The 15,478-nt window shown below is 49.3% G+C and overlaps 1 protein-coding gene across 4 annotated transcripts in view; it reads left to right on the forward strand.

The window, feature by feature from the left end:
- Positions 1-15,478, forward strand: part of ARHGAP45 (Rho GTPase activating protein 45) — a 54,796-nt gene that overhangs the window by 1,896 nt on the left and 37,422 nt on the right. For 3 of the 4 annotated variants that reach the window (XM_035119326.2, XM_035119329.2, XM_035119330.2), the window contains exons 1-3: positions 3,049-3,923; positions 9,203-9,500; positions 15,017-15,160. In XM_035119326.2, coding sequence (XP_034975217.2) covers positions 3,801-3,923; positions 9,203-9,500; positions 15,017-15,160 — 565 coding nt within the window. In that variant the 5' untranslated portion in view covers positions 3,049-3,800. Of the gene's footprint in view, positions 1-3,048; positions 3,924-9,202; positions 9,501-15,016; positions 15,161-15,478 lie in introns of those variants that run through there. The other variant, XM_035119327.2, reaches the window with a different exon arrangement.

Below are 15,478 nucleotides of genomic sequence, written 5' to 3' on the forward strand. Positions count from 1 at the left end.
TAGGTTTGATGAGGCCCTAAGCTCTTGAAGGGAATGGGGCCCTTTATATGTCCAGCTGTCCTTTGTCAACAACAAATGGTTGCTGTTTTTCTGTGTTGAATTTATGCTATATGGCAGGCATGTCCAACAGGTAGATCGTGATCTACCAGTAGATCACTGGACATCTGTGGTAGATCACTGGTAGATCACCGGCTCCCCCTAAAGAAGCTCAACAACTTTGGCTCCGCCCCAAAAGGCTCAAAATTTTAGCTCTTCACACCCCAAAAACAGGGTTTCCCCCCTGCCTCAAAAAATCTCAACAACCTTGACCTGAACCCCTAAAAAAGGGAAATAAAAAAATTCCTTCAGTAGCACCTTAAAGACCAACTAAGTTTTTATTTTGGTATGAGCTTTTGTGTGCATGCACACTTCTTCAGGAGGTAGATCACTGCCAGTTTTTAACTCTGTGAGTAGATCCCAGTCTCTTGGGAGTTGGCCACCCCTGCTATATGGTAAATTTGTGGACCTAATTGTTGGCACCCTATATATAGAAATGAGTAAACCAGTGATATTTTAGGGAGCAGGCGGGGCCCGTGACTGACATCATAGGAGCCTACACAACACAAAACTCTGTTGCTGTATGTAGGTTTTATTTTATTGGTTTTTTATCTTATAATTTGGAAATGTACATCCAAGAGAGTGAGGCCCTAAGCTAGAGCTTGTTTAGCTTATACATAAAACCGGCACTGCATTCGTGTAACAACATACAATACAGAAACATGATTCCACAGAATCTCCTTCAACGTCAACCATTGGACCACGCTGCTTGCAGAGGCTGCTGCCAGGAGTTGGGAGTCCGCGGTCATCTTATTTTCCGCACCCCACCTTTTAGCACAGAACCGTGCCAATGTTGGCGGGGGTGGTTTTTTTGCTTTTCGTTTTTGCGGAAAGCACTCTGGGCGAGGTTTCGCTTCCCGTTGGCGGGCCAGGCAAGACGTCAAGCCTGCAAGATTCACTTGGCTGAATGGGTGTTTTCGTTGCAAGAACCCGGCAGCAGACCTGGGTGCAAAATAAGACCCGGCAGCTGGAGCCGTGTGCGAAATACTGTAATCATAGAATCAGAGAGTTGGAAGAGACCACAAGGACCATCCAGTCCAACCCCCTGCCAAGCAGGAAACACCACCAAAGCATTCTTGACATGTGGCTGTCAAGCCTCTGCTTAAAGACCTCCAAAGAAGGAGACTCCACCACACTCCTTGGCAGCAAATTCCACTCCCAAACAGCTCTTACTGTCAGGAAGTTCTTCCTAATGTTTAGGTGGAATCTTCTTTCTTGTAGAAATAATGGCTGGGGAGGCAGTGGAAGCTGGAAGGGCAGATTGTTTTAATGTATTTTTAATCTTTTGTTGGAAGCCGCCCAGAGTGGCTGGGGAAAACCTGAGAGGGAGATAAGTGGAAGTCTAACAGGGGAGGAGGAGATATAGGGGAATAAATAAAGGTGCAAGGGAAATAGAAAATTAAGAATATAGTTGAAATGTATTTTGATTATTTTGTTTTTGGATATGAATGATTATCTGAATGTATCATTTTTGTTTTTTGTTGTTTGTTTGTGATTTCTTTATGATTATGATTATTTATATTTGAAGGTTATGATATTAATTTTTATGTTTTATTATTATTATTTATATATGATTTTGTATGTTATTATTTCTGTCTTATTGTTTCTTTAGTGTGTTTGCGAATGTATTTTAATTTGAATCCCAATAAAGTTTATTTTAAAAAAACAAAAACACAGTGACTGGATAAACCCAGCCAGATGGACGGGGTATTAATAATAATAATAGTAATAATAATAATAATAATAATAATAATAATAATAATAATAATAATAATGGTAGGTAGGCCAACAGTAGGGGGCACTAGAGCCCCTTCAATTCTGCATAATGGGGGGGACTCTCTCTCTCTCTCTCTCTTGTTTTACAGAGAGCTGTAGAGCAGGCATCCCCAAACTGCGGCCCTCCAGATGTTTTGGCCTACAACTCCCATGATCCCTAGCTAACAGGACCAGTGGTCGGGGAAGATGGGAATTGTAGTCCAAAACATCTGGAGGGCCGAAGTTTGGGGGTGCCTGCTGTAGAGGCTGAATGAAGCCCCGGCAGTCTCAGCCAGCCCCCCTGCCTGCCTGCCCTCTTACTAACAACCAGTCCTGCCTGTCATTAAAAAGAAAAAAAGAAACTGTTTTTTTCATAATGTGAGGAGATCAAAGCAACAAATACAGATAATTGCAGAGAAAGAGAGAAAAACAAACAAACAAAAAAGGAAATAAAAGAAGGGGGGGAGGAAAAAGATTTTAAAAGCTTCCTTCCCTGTAAACTCAGCGTTGCTTTAAAGCAGGCACCCCCAAACTCGGCCCTCCAGGTGTTTTGGGACTACAACTCCCACCATCCCTAGCTAACAGGTCCAGTGGTCAGGGATGATGGGAATTGTAGTCCCCAAAAGATCTAGGGGGCCGAGTTTGGGGGTGCCTGCTTTAAAGAATAATTTCAAGAACAATTGAAACTATGAAACTAGAGCTGATGAAGAATAAAGTGAAACAGGGCCTTGTCCTGGATTTCCAAAAACTGGATTGCTACTGGAATTTGTCTCATTATTATTATCAACTTAAAACTTCCTAAAAATCATTCCTTTACCTGGCCAGAGCTCTGGGAATCTTTTCATTTGATTTTCTCAGCACTCCAAGGACTCCAATTTATTTAGTGCTTTAAAGAATAAAGCAAAATATGATTCTAGTTACAGGTAGGTAGCCGTGTTGGTCTGAGTCGAAGCAAAATAAAAAAATTCCTTCAGTAGCACCTTAAAGGCCAACTAAGTTTTTATTTTGGTATGACCTTTCGTGTGCATGCACACTTCTTCAGATACACTTGAAACAGAAGTGTCAGACCCTTATGTATATACAGAGGGTGGGGGTGATGGGAATGGGTGATGGGCTGATAGGAGTGGTAAACCTGTCGATGGCTGTTAACGACTGTTAACGACTGCAATTGGTCTTGCGGGGGGGGGGGGGAGCAAGGGCTGAGATGCTAAGGAAAGCTTGATGGTGTATAATGAGATAAGAATCCGATGTCTTTATTCATCCCAGGTGGCTCCATGGTTTTAAGCTTCGTAATGAGTTCCAATTCAGAAACTTCTCTTTCCAGTCTGTTCCTGAAATTTTTCTGTAATAAGACAGCTGCTTTGAGATCTTGTATAGAATGTCCTGGGAGATTGAAGTGTTCTCCTACTGGTTTTTCAGTCTTATGGTTCCTGATGTCAGATTTATGTCCATTTATCCTTTGGCGTAGGGTTTGGCCTGTTTGTCCAATAGAGAGAGCTGAAGGGCACTGTTGGCATTTGATGGCATACACAATGTTAGAATGGCGTCATCTGGGTCTGCTTTTTCTTTATGTTCAGTTTTGCACAATTCAGGGCTGTAGCCGAGCCCCAAAAGAGGAAGCCGTCCGACCCACCTTCCTCCCTGCTCAGTTTGTGGCTTTTTGTTCCGCCCGCCCCTTCTAAGCAGCAGCGCTGGGTGGGTGGGTGCTGGCCATTGGGTGCTGTGTGTGTCAATGTTGTTGTTGTTTTTTGAAAAAGAAAAACCACCCCCCCCACACAAAAAAACCCACAAGGTTTCCAGAAGCAAGCATGGGTGGGGCGGCTCTCGGAATCTGCCTCAGCGCTGGAGGGGCGTCCTAGGCCTTGAAATCGTCCGTGCCCGGGGCTGCCACCGCCCTCTCTGCCTCGTGGGGCAACGTTTTTTTTTGGGGGGGGCGTCGGATCGTGGCCATGCACAGCAACCGGGGGAAAAGCAGCTACAGCCCGTATTCGGCCGGGCTGCGGAGGAAAGTCTCGAAGGCCGGGGGCCACGTCCTGGAGACCGTCTCCAACCGAGCCAGCGTTTGGCTGAAGGTACTTTTGGCAAACATTTGCCGGGTTTTCGACCGAAAAGACACGTCACACGAGGAAAGCGGTGTGGGGAGGGAGGAGGGCAAACTCAAGCGCTCGTTTTGTTCAAATAAGAAAGTTTTGCAGGATTTTAACAGCAATGGAGAGAATGGGTGATGATTTAGAAGGATTAAAAATCTGGATAAATATTGATATGCAGTTGTAAATAATACGGTTAGGACAGTGATGGCGAACCTATGACACGCGTGTCAGACGTGACACGCAGAGCCCTCACTGCGGGCATGCGCCCCATCGGCCCATTCGCGCTGTTGTTGTTGTCCCCCCCCCCATTTGTTCTCCCGCTCCTCCTCACACTAGTTTGTCTCCACTGTTAAAACCCAGATCCTTTTTTGTTGTTGTTGTTGTTGGTAGCCAGAGATTGGTTTTTTAACCCTTTCTGTGCTGTTTTTTCTGGCGCTTTGGCAGACGATGATTGGGTGTAACAGCGTTCATTTTTTAACCCGTTCTGTGCTGGGTTTTTTGGCGCTTTGGCAGACTATGTCAGTGCTGCATGTTAGTTCCAGCGAAGGTATCATTCGTCATTTATTTCTGTTCTCTTCCCCCCCCCCAAAAAAAGCGCAGTAGCTTTGGGGCACCCCCCCCAAAAAAGCAAAAATACCGCAAAATTGTGGGTTTCTTCTCAAAGTGACACACCACCCGAGTTATGCTCAGTTTTTTGGCGAATTTTGACACACCAAGCTCAAAAGGTTGCCCAAGGACCAATATCAGGAGATTCAGAGCAATCTCGGTATTTGGACCTGGAACTGGTTTATGGTGTATGTTTATGCTTTTTGAAATCAAGTTGAAAAATTGTACGAGGAAAGAAAGAAAGAAAGAAAGAAAGAAAGAAAGAAAGAAAGAAAGAAAGAAAGAAAGAAAGAAAGAAAGAAAGAAAGAAAGAAAGAAAGAGGCCAGCTGGGAGGGAAACAGTTCAGGAAAGAGGTGCCCACTTAAATAAAATATTTCGGGGGTGGCAGGTAACCTCCACCCCACATAATTGATCACACAACACAGTGCACACAAACCGTTTGAAAGACTTTGGCCATCAACTTGTGGGGGCGGCCCCCCCCTTTTTGTGTGTGTGGGGGCAAAGCGTTGGCACCTACGGTTCAGGAAGCACTCATGGTCTAGTGTCAGGTTAAAGGCAACTGGCCTCTGTAACCAGAGGGTGGTGGCACAGCCTTGCTTGCAGCGCCGTCTTAAGCGCCCCTGTCGTCATGATGCGCCGGATCTCTCCGGCGCCCTCCTGCCCCGTTTCCCAGCGCGGTGGGCGGGTGGGCGCGGCACTGCTACGGGGCGGGCGGGCAGGCACAGTGCGATCTCTCCGGCGCCCTTCCGCCCCATTTCCCAGCGCGGTGGGCGGGTGGGCGCGGCGCTGCTACGGGGCGGGCGGGCAGGCACAGCGCGATCTCTCCGGCGCCCTTCCGCCCCATTTCCCAGTGCGGTGGGCGGGTGGGCGCGGCGCTGCTACGGAGCGGGCGGGCAGGCACAGCGCGATCTCTCCGGCGCCCTTCCGCCCCATTTCCCAGTGCGGTGGGCGGGTGGGCGCGGCGCTGCTACGGAGTGGGCGGGCAGGCACAGCGCGATCTCTCCGGCGCCCTTCCGCCCCATTTCCCAGCGCGGTGGGCGGGTGGGCGCGGCGCTGCTACGGGGCGGGCGGGCAGGCACAGCGCGATCTCTCCGGCGCCCTCCCGTCCCGTTTCCCAGCGCGGTGGGCAGGTGGGCGCCACGGGCAGCTGCGCAGCGGACCGGCCGGCCAGCGGGCGGGCGCAGCTCGCGGCGCCCTCCTGGCGGGCCGGCGCCATGGTGCTCTGCGCCACCGGGGGTCTACGTAGAGCCGGCCCTGCTTGCTTGCCTTCTGCTCTGCAGGTGGATGGAATTACAGGTAGACCAGGGGTCGGCAAGGCTTAGTGGGCATGGGCTGGATCACTCCCACGGAGATCCTCTGTGGGCCGGGCCGGCGCAGCACGACACCAGAAATCGCATCTGCGCATGTCCATGGCACCGGAAATCGCTTCTGTGCGATTTTCCAGACACTGAAAATTGCACCTGCGCAGAAACGATTTCCGGCATCTGGGCATGCGCAGAAGCGATTTCCGGTGCCGCGGAAGAGGGTCCCAGCACTGCGCTGTGCCGGTTTAGCACAGCGCCCAGGGACTCGCCAGGCGGGCAGCTCAGTTCGAGGGCGGCTCGTGGGCCAGTTAAACGGCCTCCGTGGGCCGCTTCCGGCCCATGGGCCGCAGGTTGGGAACCCTGAGGTAGACTGTCCCTGTGTGTATAAGTTCTCTTTGGCCATCCTAGTGGAAGGCCAGGAAAAAACCCGCCGTCTGCAAGAGCATAGGTCAGCCCATTCGGATGGTACTGTCTAGGGAGAAGTGTTGCTCCGTGGTCAGGGCACCTGTTTGGCCTGCAGAAGGTCCCCTTGGCATCTGAAACCCTGGACAGCTGCTGCCAACTGGTGCAGGCAATACCGAGCTAGAAGGATCAGCGGTCTGGCTTGGGATAAGGTAGCTCTTAAACTTCCCCGTTACCTAAACCATGAGGACTAGCATCTCTACTAAAAGAGAGGGCCACTGTTTGGTAGTAGGGTGTCTGTCTTGCATGCAGAAGGTCCCAGCTTCAACCCTCAGCATTTCGAAGCCGGTTGCTGGGAGGGGCTCCTGTCTGAAACCCTAAACTTCTGATAATACTGAAGGAAGAGGGGCCGGGGTCGTGGCTTCGAGCCCCACGCTGGGCGAAAGTTCCCTGCATTGCAGGGGGTTGGACTAGATGACCCGCAGGGTCCCTTCCTGCGCTGCCATTTTCACAATTCCCTAATATAAGAAGTAGCTTTTCCCTACCGCACTGTGGGAGACAGAGGAACCCCTCTATTTAGAAGAGGTATTCTTCTAAATGAGAAGGGGGAGCTCCTCTTCTTAGATCTGGGGTGGGGAACGCCTCTTCTCTCATTGAGGGTGGGGGAAGCCTATATCCCTGCAGATATCATTGGAGGAATGCCTGTTTGGAATAATTATAATAATAGTTTATAATACAGTATAATAAAAATAATTTATTATTTATACCCCGCCCATCTGGCTGGGTTTCCCCAGCACTCAGGGCGGCTCCCAACAGAATATCAAAAATACGATATTATTATTATTATTATTATTATTATTATTATTATTATTATTATTATGCACCTATCAGAGATGCTCTAGCTGAGATTCCTGCGTCGGAGGGGGCCGGACTATATTTTTTGGGGGGAAATAATGAACGAATTCCTATGCCCCACAAACAACCCAGAGATGCATTTTAAATAAAAGGACACATTCTACTCATGTAAAAACACGCTGATTCCCGGACCGGATTGAGAAGGTGATTGGGCTGGATCCGGCCCCTGGGCCTTAGTTTGCCTACCCATGGCCTAAAGGGACTTTGCAGCTATATGGTAGCCAGGATTCGGCCAGAGGGGATACGGCTATGGTTTCTCAAGCGCCAGCCAAGATTGACGTCAGAGCCAAAGTCACGGCTGTTGAGCAATCGTGACTCCTAGGAGGCCACAAGACTCAACCGCTCCCCTCCGTGGAATAATTTCCTTCGAGGCAGAATGAATGCAATTAATTAATCCCTTGCACTTAATCTCCCCACCACTTCCCCCTCCAAGCAACTCAAAAGGGGTGTCCGTGGTTCTCTCCTTCCTTGTTCAATCCACAACAACAACAACAACAACAACAACCCTGCAAGGTAGGACAGGCCGGACTGACATATAAGCTAAACAAGCTTAGGATGTACATTACCAAGATAGAAGTTTTCCAAAAGTCAAACTTATCCAAAACTAAAAACAAACAAATCAAAAACTCTTATTAAATTTAATTTCCCCCAAAAAAGTCAAAACAACCAAATAGCCCCCCTCCAAACATCACCCATTCTTATTTCTTAAATTTGAAATTTCCCCAAAAGTAAAAAAGAAAGAAAGAAAGAAAGAAAGAAACGAATTATAATAATAATGTCCCACAAACACCCATTCTTATTTTTTAAAGTTGGAACTTTTCCAAAAAGCAGGAGACCAAATTCAGGTTAAATCTCACCGCATCTTTCTAAACATCCGCGTATATTTGTTGAAATGAGAATGGGCACAAAAGAGGACGTCATGGCTGGGAGTCCATCGGCTGGGAGTCCTGAAGTGGGTGGGGCCAAAGGTTCTGAGTTCTAGTCCCGCCCTGAGTGAACCGAGTGCCTATTGGTTCTTCCAAGGCGTTTTCTGAAGTTGGTGGGGCCAAAGGTTCTGAGTTCTAGTCCCGCCCTGAGTGAACCGAGTGCCTATTGGTTCTTCCAAGGCGTTTTCTGAAGTTGGTGGGGCCAAAGGTTCTGAGTTCTAGTCCCGCCCTGAGTGAACCGAGTACCTATTGGTTCCTCCAAGGCATTCTGAAGTTGGTGGGGCCAAAGGTTCCGAGTTCTAGTCCCGCCCTGAGTGACTTCCAAGGCGTTCTGAAGTTGGCAGGGCCAAAGGTTCTGAGTTCTAGTCCCGCCCTGAGTGACCAGAGTGCCTATTGGTTCTTCCAAGGCGTTTTCTGAAGTTGGCAGGGCCAAAGGTTCTGAGTTCTAGTCCCGCCCTGAGTGAACCGAGTGCCTATTGGTTCTTCCAAGGCGTTTTCTGAAGTTGGTGGGGCCAAAGGTTCTGAGTTCTAGTCCCGCCCTGAGTGAACCGAGTACCTATTGGTTCCTCCAAGGCATTCTGAAGTTGGTGGGGCCAAAGGTTCCGAGTTCTAGTCCCGCCCTGAGTGACTTCCAAGGCGTTCTGAAGTTGGCAGGGCCAAAGGTTCTGAGTTCTAGTCCCGCCCTGAGTGACCAGAGTGCCTATTGGTTCTTCCAAGGCGTTTTCTGAAGTTGGCAGGGCCAAAGGTTCTGAGTTCTAGTCCCGCCCTGAGTGAACCGAGTGCCTATTGGTTCTTCCAAGGCGTTTTCTGAAGTTGGTGGGGCCAAAGGTTCTGAGTTCTAGTCCCGCCCTGAGTGAACCGAGTACCTATTGGTTCCTCCAAGGCATTCTGAAGTTGGTGGGGCCAAAGGTTCCGAGTTCTAGTCCCGCCCTGAGTGACTTCCAAGGCGTTCTGAAGTTGGCAGGGCCAAAGGTTCTGAGTTCTAGTCCCGCCCTGAGTGACCAGAGTGCCTATTGGTTCTTCTAAGGCGTTTTGAAGTTGGCAGGGCCAAAGGTTCCGAGTTCTAGTCCCGCCTGAGTGACCCAAGTGCCTTTTGCTTCTTCCAAGGAGCTGCCGCGGCGCGATGGCCTGGACTCCTCGACCTCCAGCCTGGCGGACCTCTCCTCGCCGACCCCAGCGGGCACCCTCAAGCGCCCCACCAGTCTCAGCCGCCACGCCAGCGCCGCCGGCTTCCCCCTCTCGCCGGCCGTCCCCCGGGGCCTGGGCAAGGCCACCAAGGCCTACAGCCCCTGCGAATACGGCGAGGGCAGCCTGACGGAACCGGAGGACATCTCGCAGCTGCTGGCCGACGTGGCTCGCTTTGCCGAGCGCCTGGAGAAGCTGAGGGACGTGGTCCTCCGGGAGGGTAAGTGGTCTTAGCACAGCTCGCCCGCAGTCAAGTCGAGACATCCAGGGCCAGGGCCGGATTGAAGTTCAACGCGGCCCTCAGTTCCTGAAGGTCATGGGGCCCTTTATACGTCCAGCCATCCTTTGTCAACCGCAAATGCCGCTGTTTATCTGTGTATGATAGATGGCAGGCATCCCCAACCTGCGGCCCTCCAGATGTTTTGGCCTACAACTCCCATGATCCCTAGCTAACAGGACCAGTGGTCAGGGATGATGGGAATTGTAGTCCAAAACATCTGGAGGGCCAAAGGTTGGGGATGCCTGCTATAGGGCAGTGGTGTCCAAACTTTTTTCAAAGAGGGCCAGATTTGATGAAGTGAAGGGCCGTTGAGGGCCAACCAAACTGCCACAGGGGCCGTATTAGGCCCCCGAAATGGACTTTGGACGTGCCCGATTTAAATCAAATCCACCCTCTTTAAGTCCTTCCAAACGATGAGGACTAGCTCCTTGCTTTTTCAAAGGGAAGGGCTGCGGCTCAGCGATAAAGCACAGGCGCTGCGTACGGAATGTCCCAGTTTCGATCCGCAGCGGTATGAGGACTAGAAACTTGCTCTATGTTTAGGGAAGACACAGCAAACTCAGAGGAGAAGGGCCATGATTCAACGGCAGAGCGTTGAATGCCTGGCAGGGAGAAGGTCCTGGGTTCAGAAGCGGAGGCCCGAGACTCAGAGATGAGTCTGGCTGGTAATAATAATAATAATAATAATAATAATAATAATAATAATAATAATAATAATAATATATTTACACCCTGCCCATCTGGCTGGGTTTCCCCAGCTGCTCTAGGTGGCTCCCAACAGAATACTGAAAACACAATAAGACTTCAGATTTTCTATCTTACAATACTCAAGGTGGTTTACAAGCTGAAGAAACAAAAAAACTTACAACAATCTAAGGCAATACAAAAATGTGATCATAAAACAAAACTTAAAATAAGCAACCCCTAACATAAAAAAGTAACATTCACCAATCATTAGAATAGTATAAAATAATATCAACATATAAAAGTTAAACACTCAACGGTTACAATAAATATTTTCTAAATCTAAACTATAATCATAAGATGTCTTCTGAAAGTCAGATAGTTGTATATTTCCTTGACATCTGACGGGAGGGCGTTCCACAGGGCGGGTGCCACCAACGAGAAGGCCCTCTGCCTGGTTCCCTGTAACCTCGCTTCTTGCAGGGAGGGAACCACCAGAAGGCCCTCGGAGGTGGACCCCGGTGTCCAGGCTGGACGATGGGGGTGGAGATGCTGCTTCAGGTATCCTGGGCTGATCAAGGACATTATATCATTAGAAGGGTGCCTCTGTTTAGGAGCCAGCAATAAATCACACTGACCGAGCTGGAGTTCAACTCTTTATTAGCAAGAACACGGATATTTGCAGACTTGGTGGACTGTCAGGCCTAATGAGCGCAGCAGCTCATCCCCGGGAGGTCTGGCCTCATGGATGATAATAATAATAATAATAATAATAATAATAATAATAATAATAATAATAATTTTTATTACTTATACCCTGCCCATCTGGCTGTGTTTCCCCAGCCACTCTGGGCGGCTCCCAACAGAATATTGAAAACATCAAACATTAAAAGCTTCCCTAAACAGGGCTGCCTTCAGATGTCTTCTAAAATTCAGGTAGTTGTTTATTTCCTTGACATCTGATGGGAGGGCATTCCACAGGGCGGGTGCCACCACTGAGAAGGCCCTCTGCCTGGTTCGCAGTAACCTCACTTCTCGCAGGGAGGGAACCGCCAGAAGGCCCTCGGGAGGAGGACCCAGGTGTCCGGGCTGAACGTATTGGAAAATAATATATATATGATAAGAATGATATTGGATAAAACTGGATATTGAAACCTGCTTAACCTAAATCATATATCCCAGTTTACAGCGGCCCTTTAAAGTACGCTTCACGCAGAGTATACGCAGTCAGAAGTTGACCTGGCTAAGAAAACACCACCAAGAGCGTAGGGTATTATCTCCCTTATATGAAACCCCTTACTAGCTGCACACTTGTAAAAGTATGCAGATGAAAATACAAACGGTTGGGTTTCTTTAACTGAAAAACAAACTGAATCTAAAGAGACTTTAAACTAAAGATAAATGCTTTCTCTCTTAGCAATGTTATCTGCCCACTTTCCAAACCTCCCACAAAATTCCCACATAACTCCCATTAAACTACCCAAGAATTAACAGTAAACTAGCTTTATAACTAAGCAACTCTCATACTAAGATTCAACTAAGGAATCTCTTAAACTGAGAGTCTCTCTTACTAAGATTCAACTAGGAATCTCTTAAACTGAGAACAACTGAGAGAGTGATCTACTTAGAGATGAATCAAACTGAAAGATCTAACTAAGAGATACAGGAGGCTTTCTGGCAGAGCCTTATATACAAAAAGCAGAGCCCACGCCTGTGAGCAATTAACAGAAACACCGGCACCTGTTTCTCTTAAACAGACAGTATTTACATTAGACCGGCTCTAAAGTACTGTAACTTGACTATTCAAAAAATCCAACAGAACGATGGGGGTGGAGACGTTCCTTCAGGGATACAGGGCCATTTAGGGCTTCCAAGGTCAGAACCAGCACTTTGAATTGTGCTCGGAAACGTACTCTTGCCACATCGAATCCTGCCCCCCCCCCCCCGGGAATCACTGGAGGAATGTCTCTCTTTCGAAGAGGCATTCTCTCCTGGAAAAGGGGAATGCCTCTTCTCTCATCCAGGGTGGGGAAGCGCTGTCTCACTCCGGATGTTGCTGGACTCCAACTCCCATCAGCCTCAACATTCAAGGACGATGGGAGTTGGAGTCATCCCATGACTCAAAACTGCGGGGTTTTGGTGCATGATTTCAGATTATTATTATTATTATTATTATTATTATTATTATTATTATTATTATTTCCACGTTGCCAATAAATGTTTCCTTTTGCCAGTAGCAATCTGCAGATTGCACAAGAAAAACAACAAGCTGTTTCTTCTGTTTCTGCCATTTAGTCATCGCCGCACATCCAATTCTGAATGACAAACGTTAATTAAAAACAAGGCTGTTTGTTTAAAAGAACAACAACATCGGATCGGTCATTGGAGAGGGAATGAATGGGAAACGGCTTTTCTCCTAACAGCTTTCCACATTTGTTTTCCCTTTTAAAAGGGATTCTCCTTAAATCCTCTCCTCTCGAGAGCGGGCATGCAGCCCTCCTTTGCATATGGCGGTGAGCTGCAAATGGGCGGTTCACTGAGCATGTGCAGAGTTCTCTGGCTTCCCCTCTGCCCTGCTCCTCCTAGGCTCACGCTCGAATTTCTCCTTTTACGCTGGGGTCGGGTTTCGCTGGACCGGCAGCCCAAACTGGCACAAAGCGCTTTCCTGACGCTCCTGTTTAAACCCCAAACATCATGAGGACTAGAACCTTGCTTTTTTTTGTTTTGCTTTTTCGCTTTAGGATTGTAGCACAGTGGCAAATGCGTATGCTCTGCGTGCAAAACGCCCAGCATCTCCCCGCAGGGCGGCGCACGTTCCCTTCCCTGCCACCTTGGGGAGCGGCTGCCAGTCCGTGTAGGCACTATTGAGCTAGATGGGACCCAGCGGCCCTGACTTGGCAGCTTTAGGGAAAAGGAGTGGCAGGCCCTCCTGGTTTTGCAAGCGCCAGCTGCGGGCGGTCTCTGGGGACAGAGAGAGAGAGAGAGACGGTTGCCACATCAGACGGTGGCAAGAGGGGTTGCCGCGAGGAGAGGGACGGGATACATGCTGCTTCCTGCCTCTATTTTCATCCGCCTGCCCTTCCTGTTTACGCCGAGCCTGCAGCAGCTGGCAGCACCCTGATAAACCCTTCGCGGGAGTGTCAGGGTGCCCCTCACCCTCGCCGCAATGTCCCTCGAGCAACGGGCTTGCAGTTGTGCACCACTGTGGTGCAGCGGACCCGCCAGGCCCAGGTTCGAATTCCGACACAGCCGCGAAGCTCGCCGGGTGGCCTTGGGGATGGGGCAGCCACCGCCTCTCTTGGCCTAACCGACCTCCCAGGGTTGTTGTGGGGATCGCATGCGGGCTAGGACCTGGGAGATCAGGGTTCGAATCCCGACTAAGCCACAATGATCTCTTGGTGGCCTTGCGGAGGGGGGTAGGCAGTCAATTCCCTCTCAGCCTAACCTACCTTGCAGGGTTGTTGCAGGAGGATTCATTGAGGAGGGGGTGAACTGTGTAGGGGGAAAGGAAAAGGTGGAAATATAAATGCTAAAAGTGAATAAGACATATTGGGAGAAATTGCCAAAGCACGTTAGTCAAAGCTGCATACAAGATGGAAAATTGCACTAATATCCTGCTGAGTTTTCGTGAGGATTTTAACTCTTTTGTTATTGCAAACGGGTGCAAAATGGGCAGAACCCGAGTTTAAAAACTGGAAAAATTAGGAGCGAACCCCGATGGTTGCTCCTTCCTTCCCTAGTGGTGAAAATGCACAGAAACAATGGAGGCAGAAGAAGAGACAATCTGGGCGGGCGATGGTTTAGGGATGGGGGTCAGCGGTCAAGCGGGTTATCTCAAATGCGGCAGGAGAGGGTCACTTCCTTCTCTCCAACTTCCCTTCCTGGATGTAAACAGGAAGGGAAACATTCCAGAGAAGACCTTGGACAGAGAGAGGTTGCCAACTTACCGGTGGGGGGAGGGAGGAGGAAAAGGGCTATGCTCTGCCCCAAAGAATTATGGGAGCGGTAGTTTGGGGCACATGCTCTGCCCAAAAGAGTTATGGGAGCTGTAGTTTGCCGTTGTGGCATCCTGTAAACAGAATCTTGGGAAATGTAGTTTAAGGTGTGATGAAAGTTGAAATGGAAAGCCCTATTCCCCCCCCCCCCAACACAGAGAACCACAATTCCCAGAGGGTTTTTTTTTTTTGGCAAGGCAGATTGATTGTTAAACTGCTCTGAGTAATATTGCTCTCTGGGGGAATAGGGGGTCTCACATGGCGGAGCGGGGATCCTAATCTCCCAAGCTCTGATCCGGCGCTCTAACCACTACACCGCCACTGCCTCCCGAAGTAGCAGCTGGATTTCTGATCCCATTCGAAAACTGTGCAACTCTCCTGTCCCGAGGGGCAGATGATAATGAAATTGTGGGTTCAGGTGGGTTCTGGGACTTGTGGGGAGGAAGGCAGGGAGCCCAAGAGCAGGTGAGAGGCAGAAACGAATCTTGGAACTATAGCGTTGGGAAGGGGCCCAAGGGTCATCTATTCCAACCCCCTGAAATGCAGCTGCCTTAGATGGGGATCAAACCTGCAACCTTGCCGTTATTAGCCTCACGCTCTAGCCAGCTGAGCTACTTGCGGGGTCCCTTCTAGTTTCCACCTTCCTGCCGAGTCCTAGAAGGTGGGCTGCTGCATCAGCAGGACAGGCAGAAATTCAACAGGTGCAGCACACGCTACAATTGGATTCCGACGGGCCGTAACCAGCAGAGGTCTTTTCTCCCTCTCTCGCTTTTGCAGATGGGCTGGAGTCCCGGCGGGCGCTGGCCCACGAGAGCCTCGGGGACGCCTTGCGGATCCTGCGGCAGGTCATCTGCAAATACCCCCTGCTCAACACGCTCGAGACTTTGACTGCGGCGGGCACACTCATCTCCAAAGTCAAAGGTCAGTTGCATGCTCTGCCAGGGGAAGGAATGCGTGCTTTGCAAAATGACGCACGGACTGACGCACGGAAATTTCGCACTTCCCCAAAACTCTCCTTTATTTTTTAAAAAAATTATTTATACTTTTCAGATCTATTGTTGTTGTTGTTTAGTCATTTAGTCGTGTCCGACTCTTCGTGACCCCAATGACCAGACCACGCCAGGCCCTCCTGTCTTGCACTGCCTCCCGCAGTTTGGTCAAACTCATGTTCGTAGCTTCGAGAACACTGTCCAACCATCTCGTCCTCTGTCGTCCCCTTCTCCTTGTGCCATCAATCTT

This window comes from Zootoca vivipara, chromosome 6 (genome assembly GCF_963506605.1).
Source record: "Zootoca vivipara chromosome 6, rZooViv1.1, whole genome shotgun sequence".
Lineage (NCBI taxonomy): Eukaryota > Metazoa > Chordata > Lepidosauria > Squamata > Lacertidae > Zootoca > Zootoca vivipara.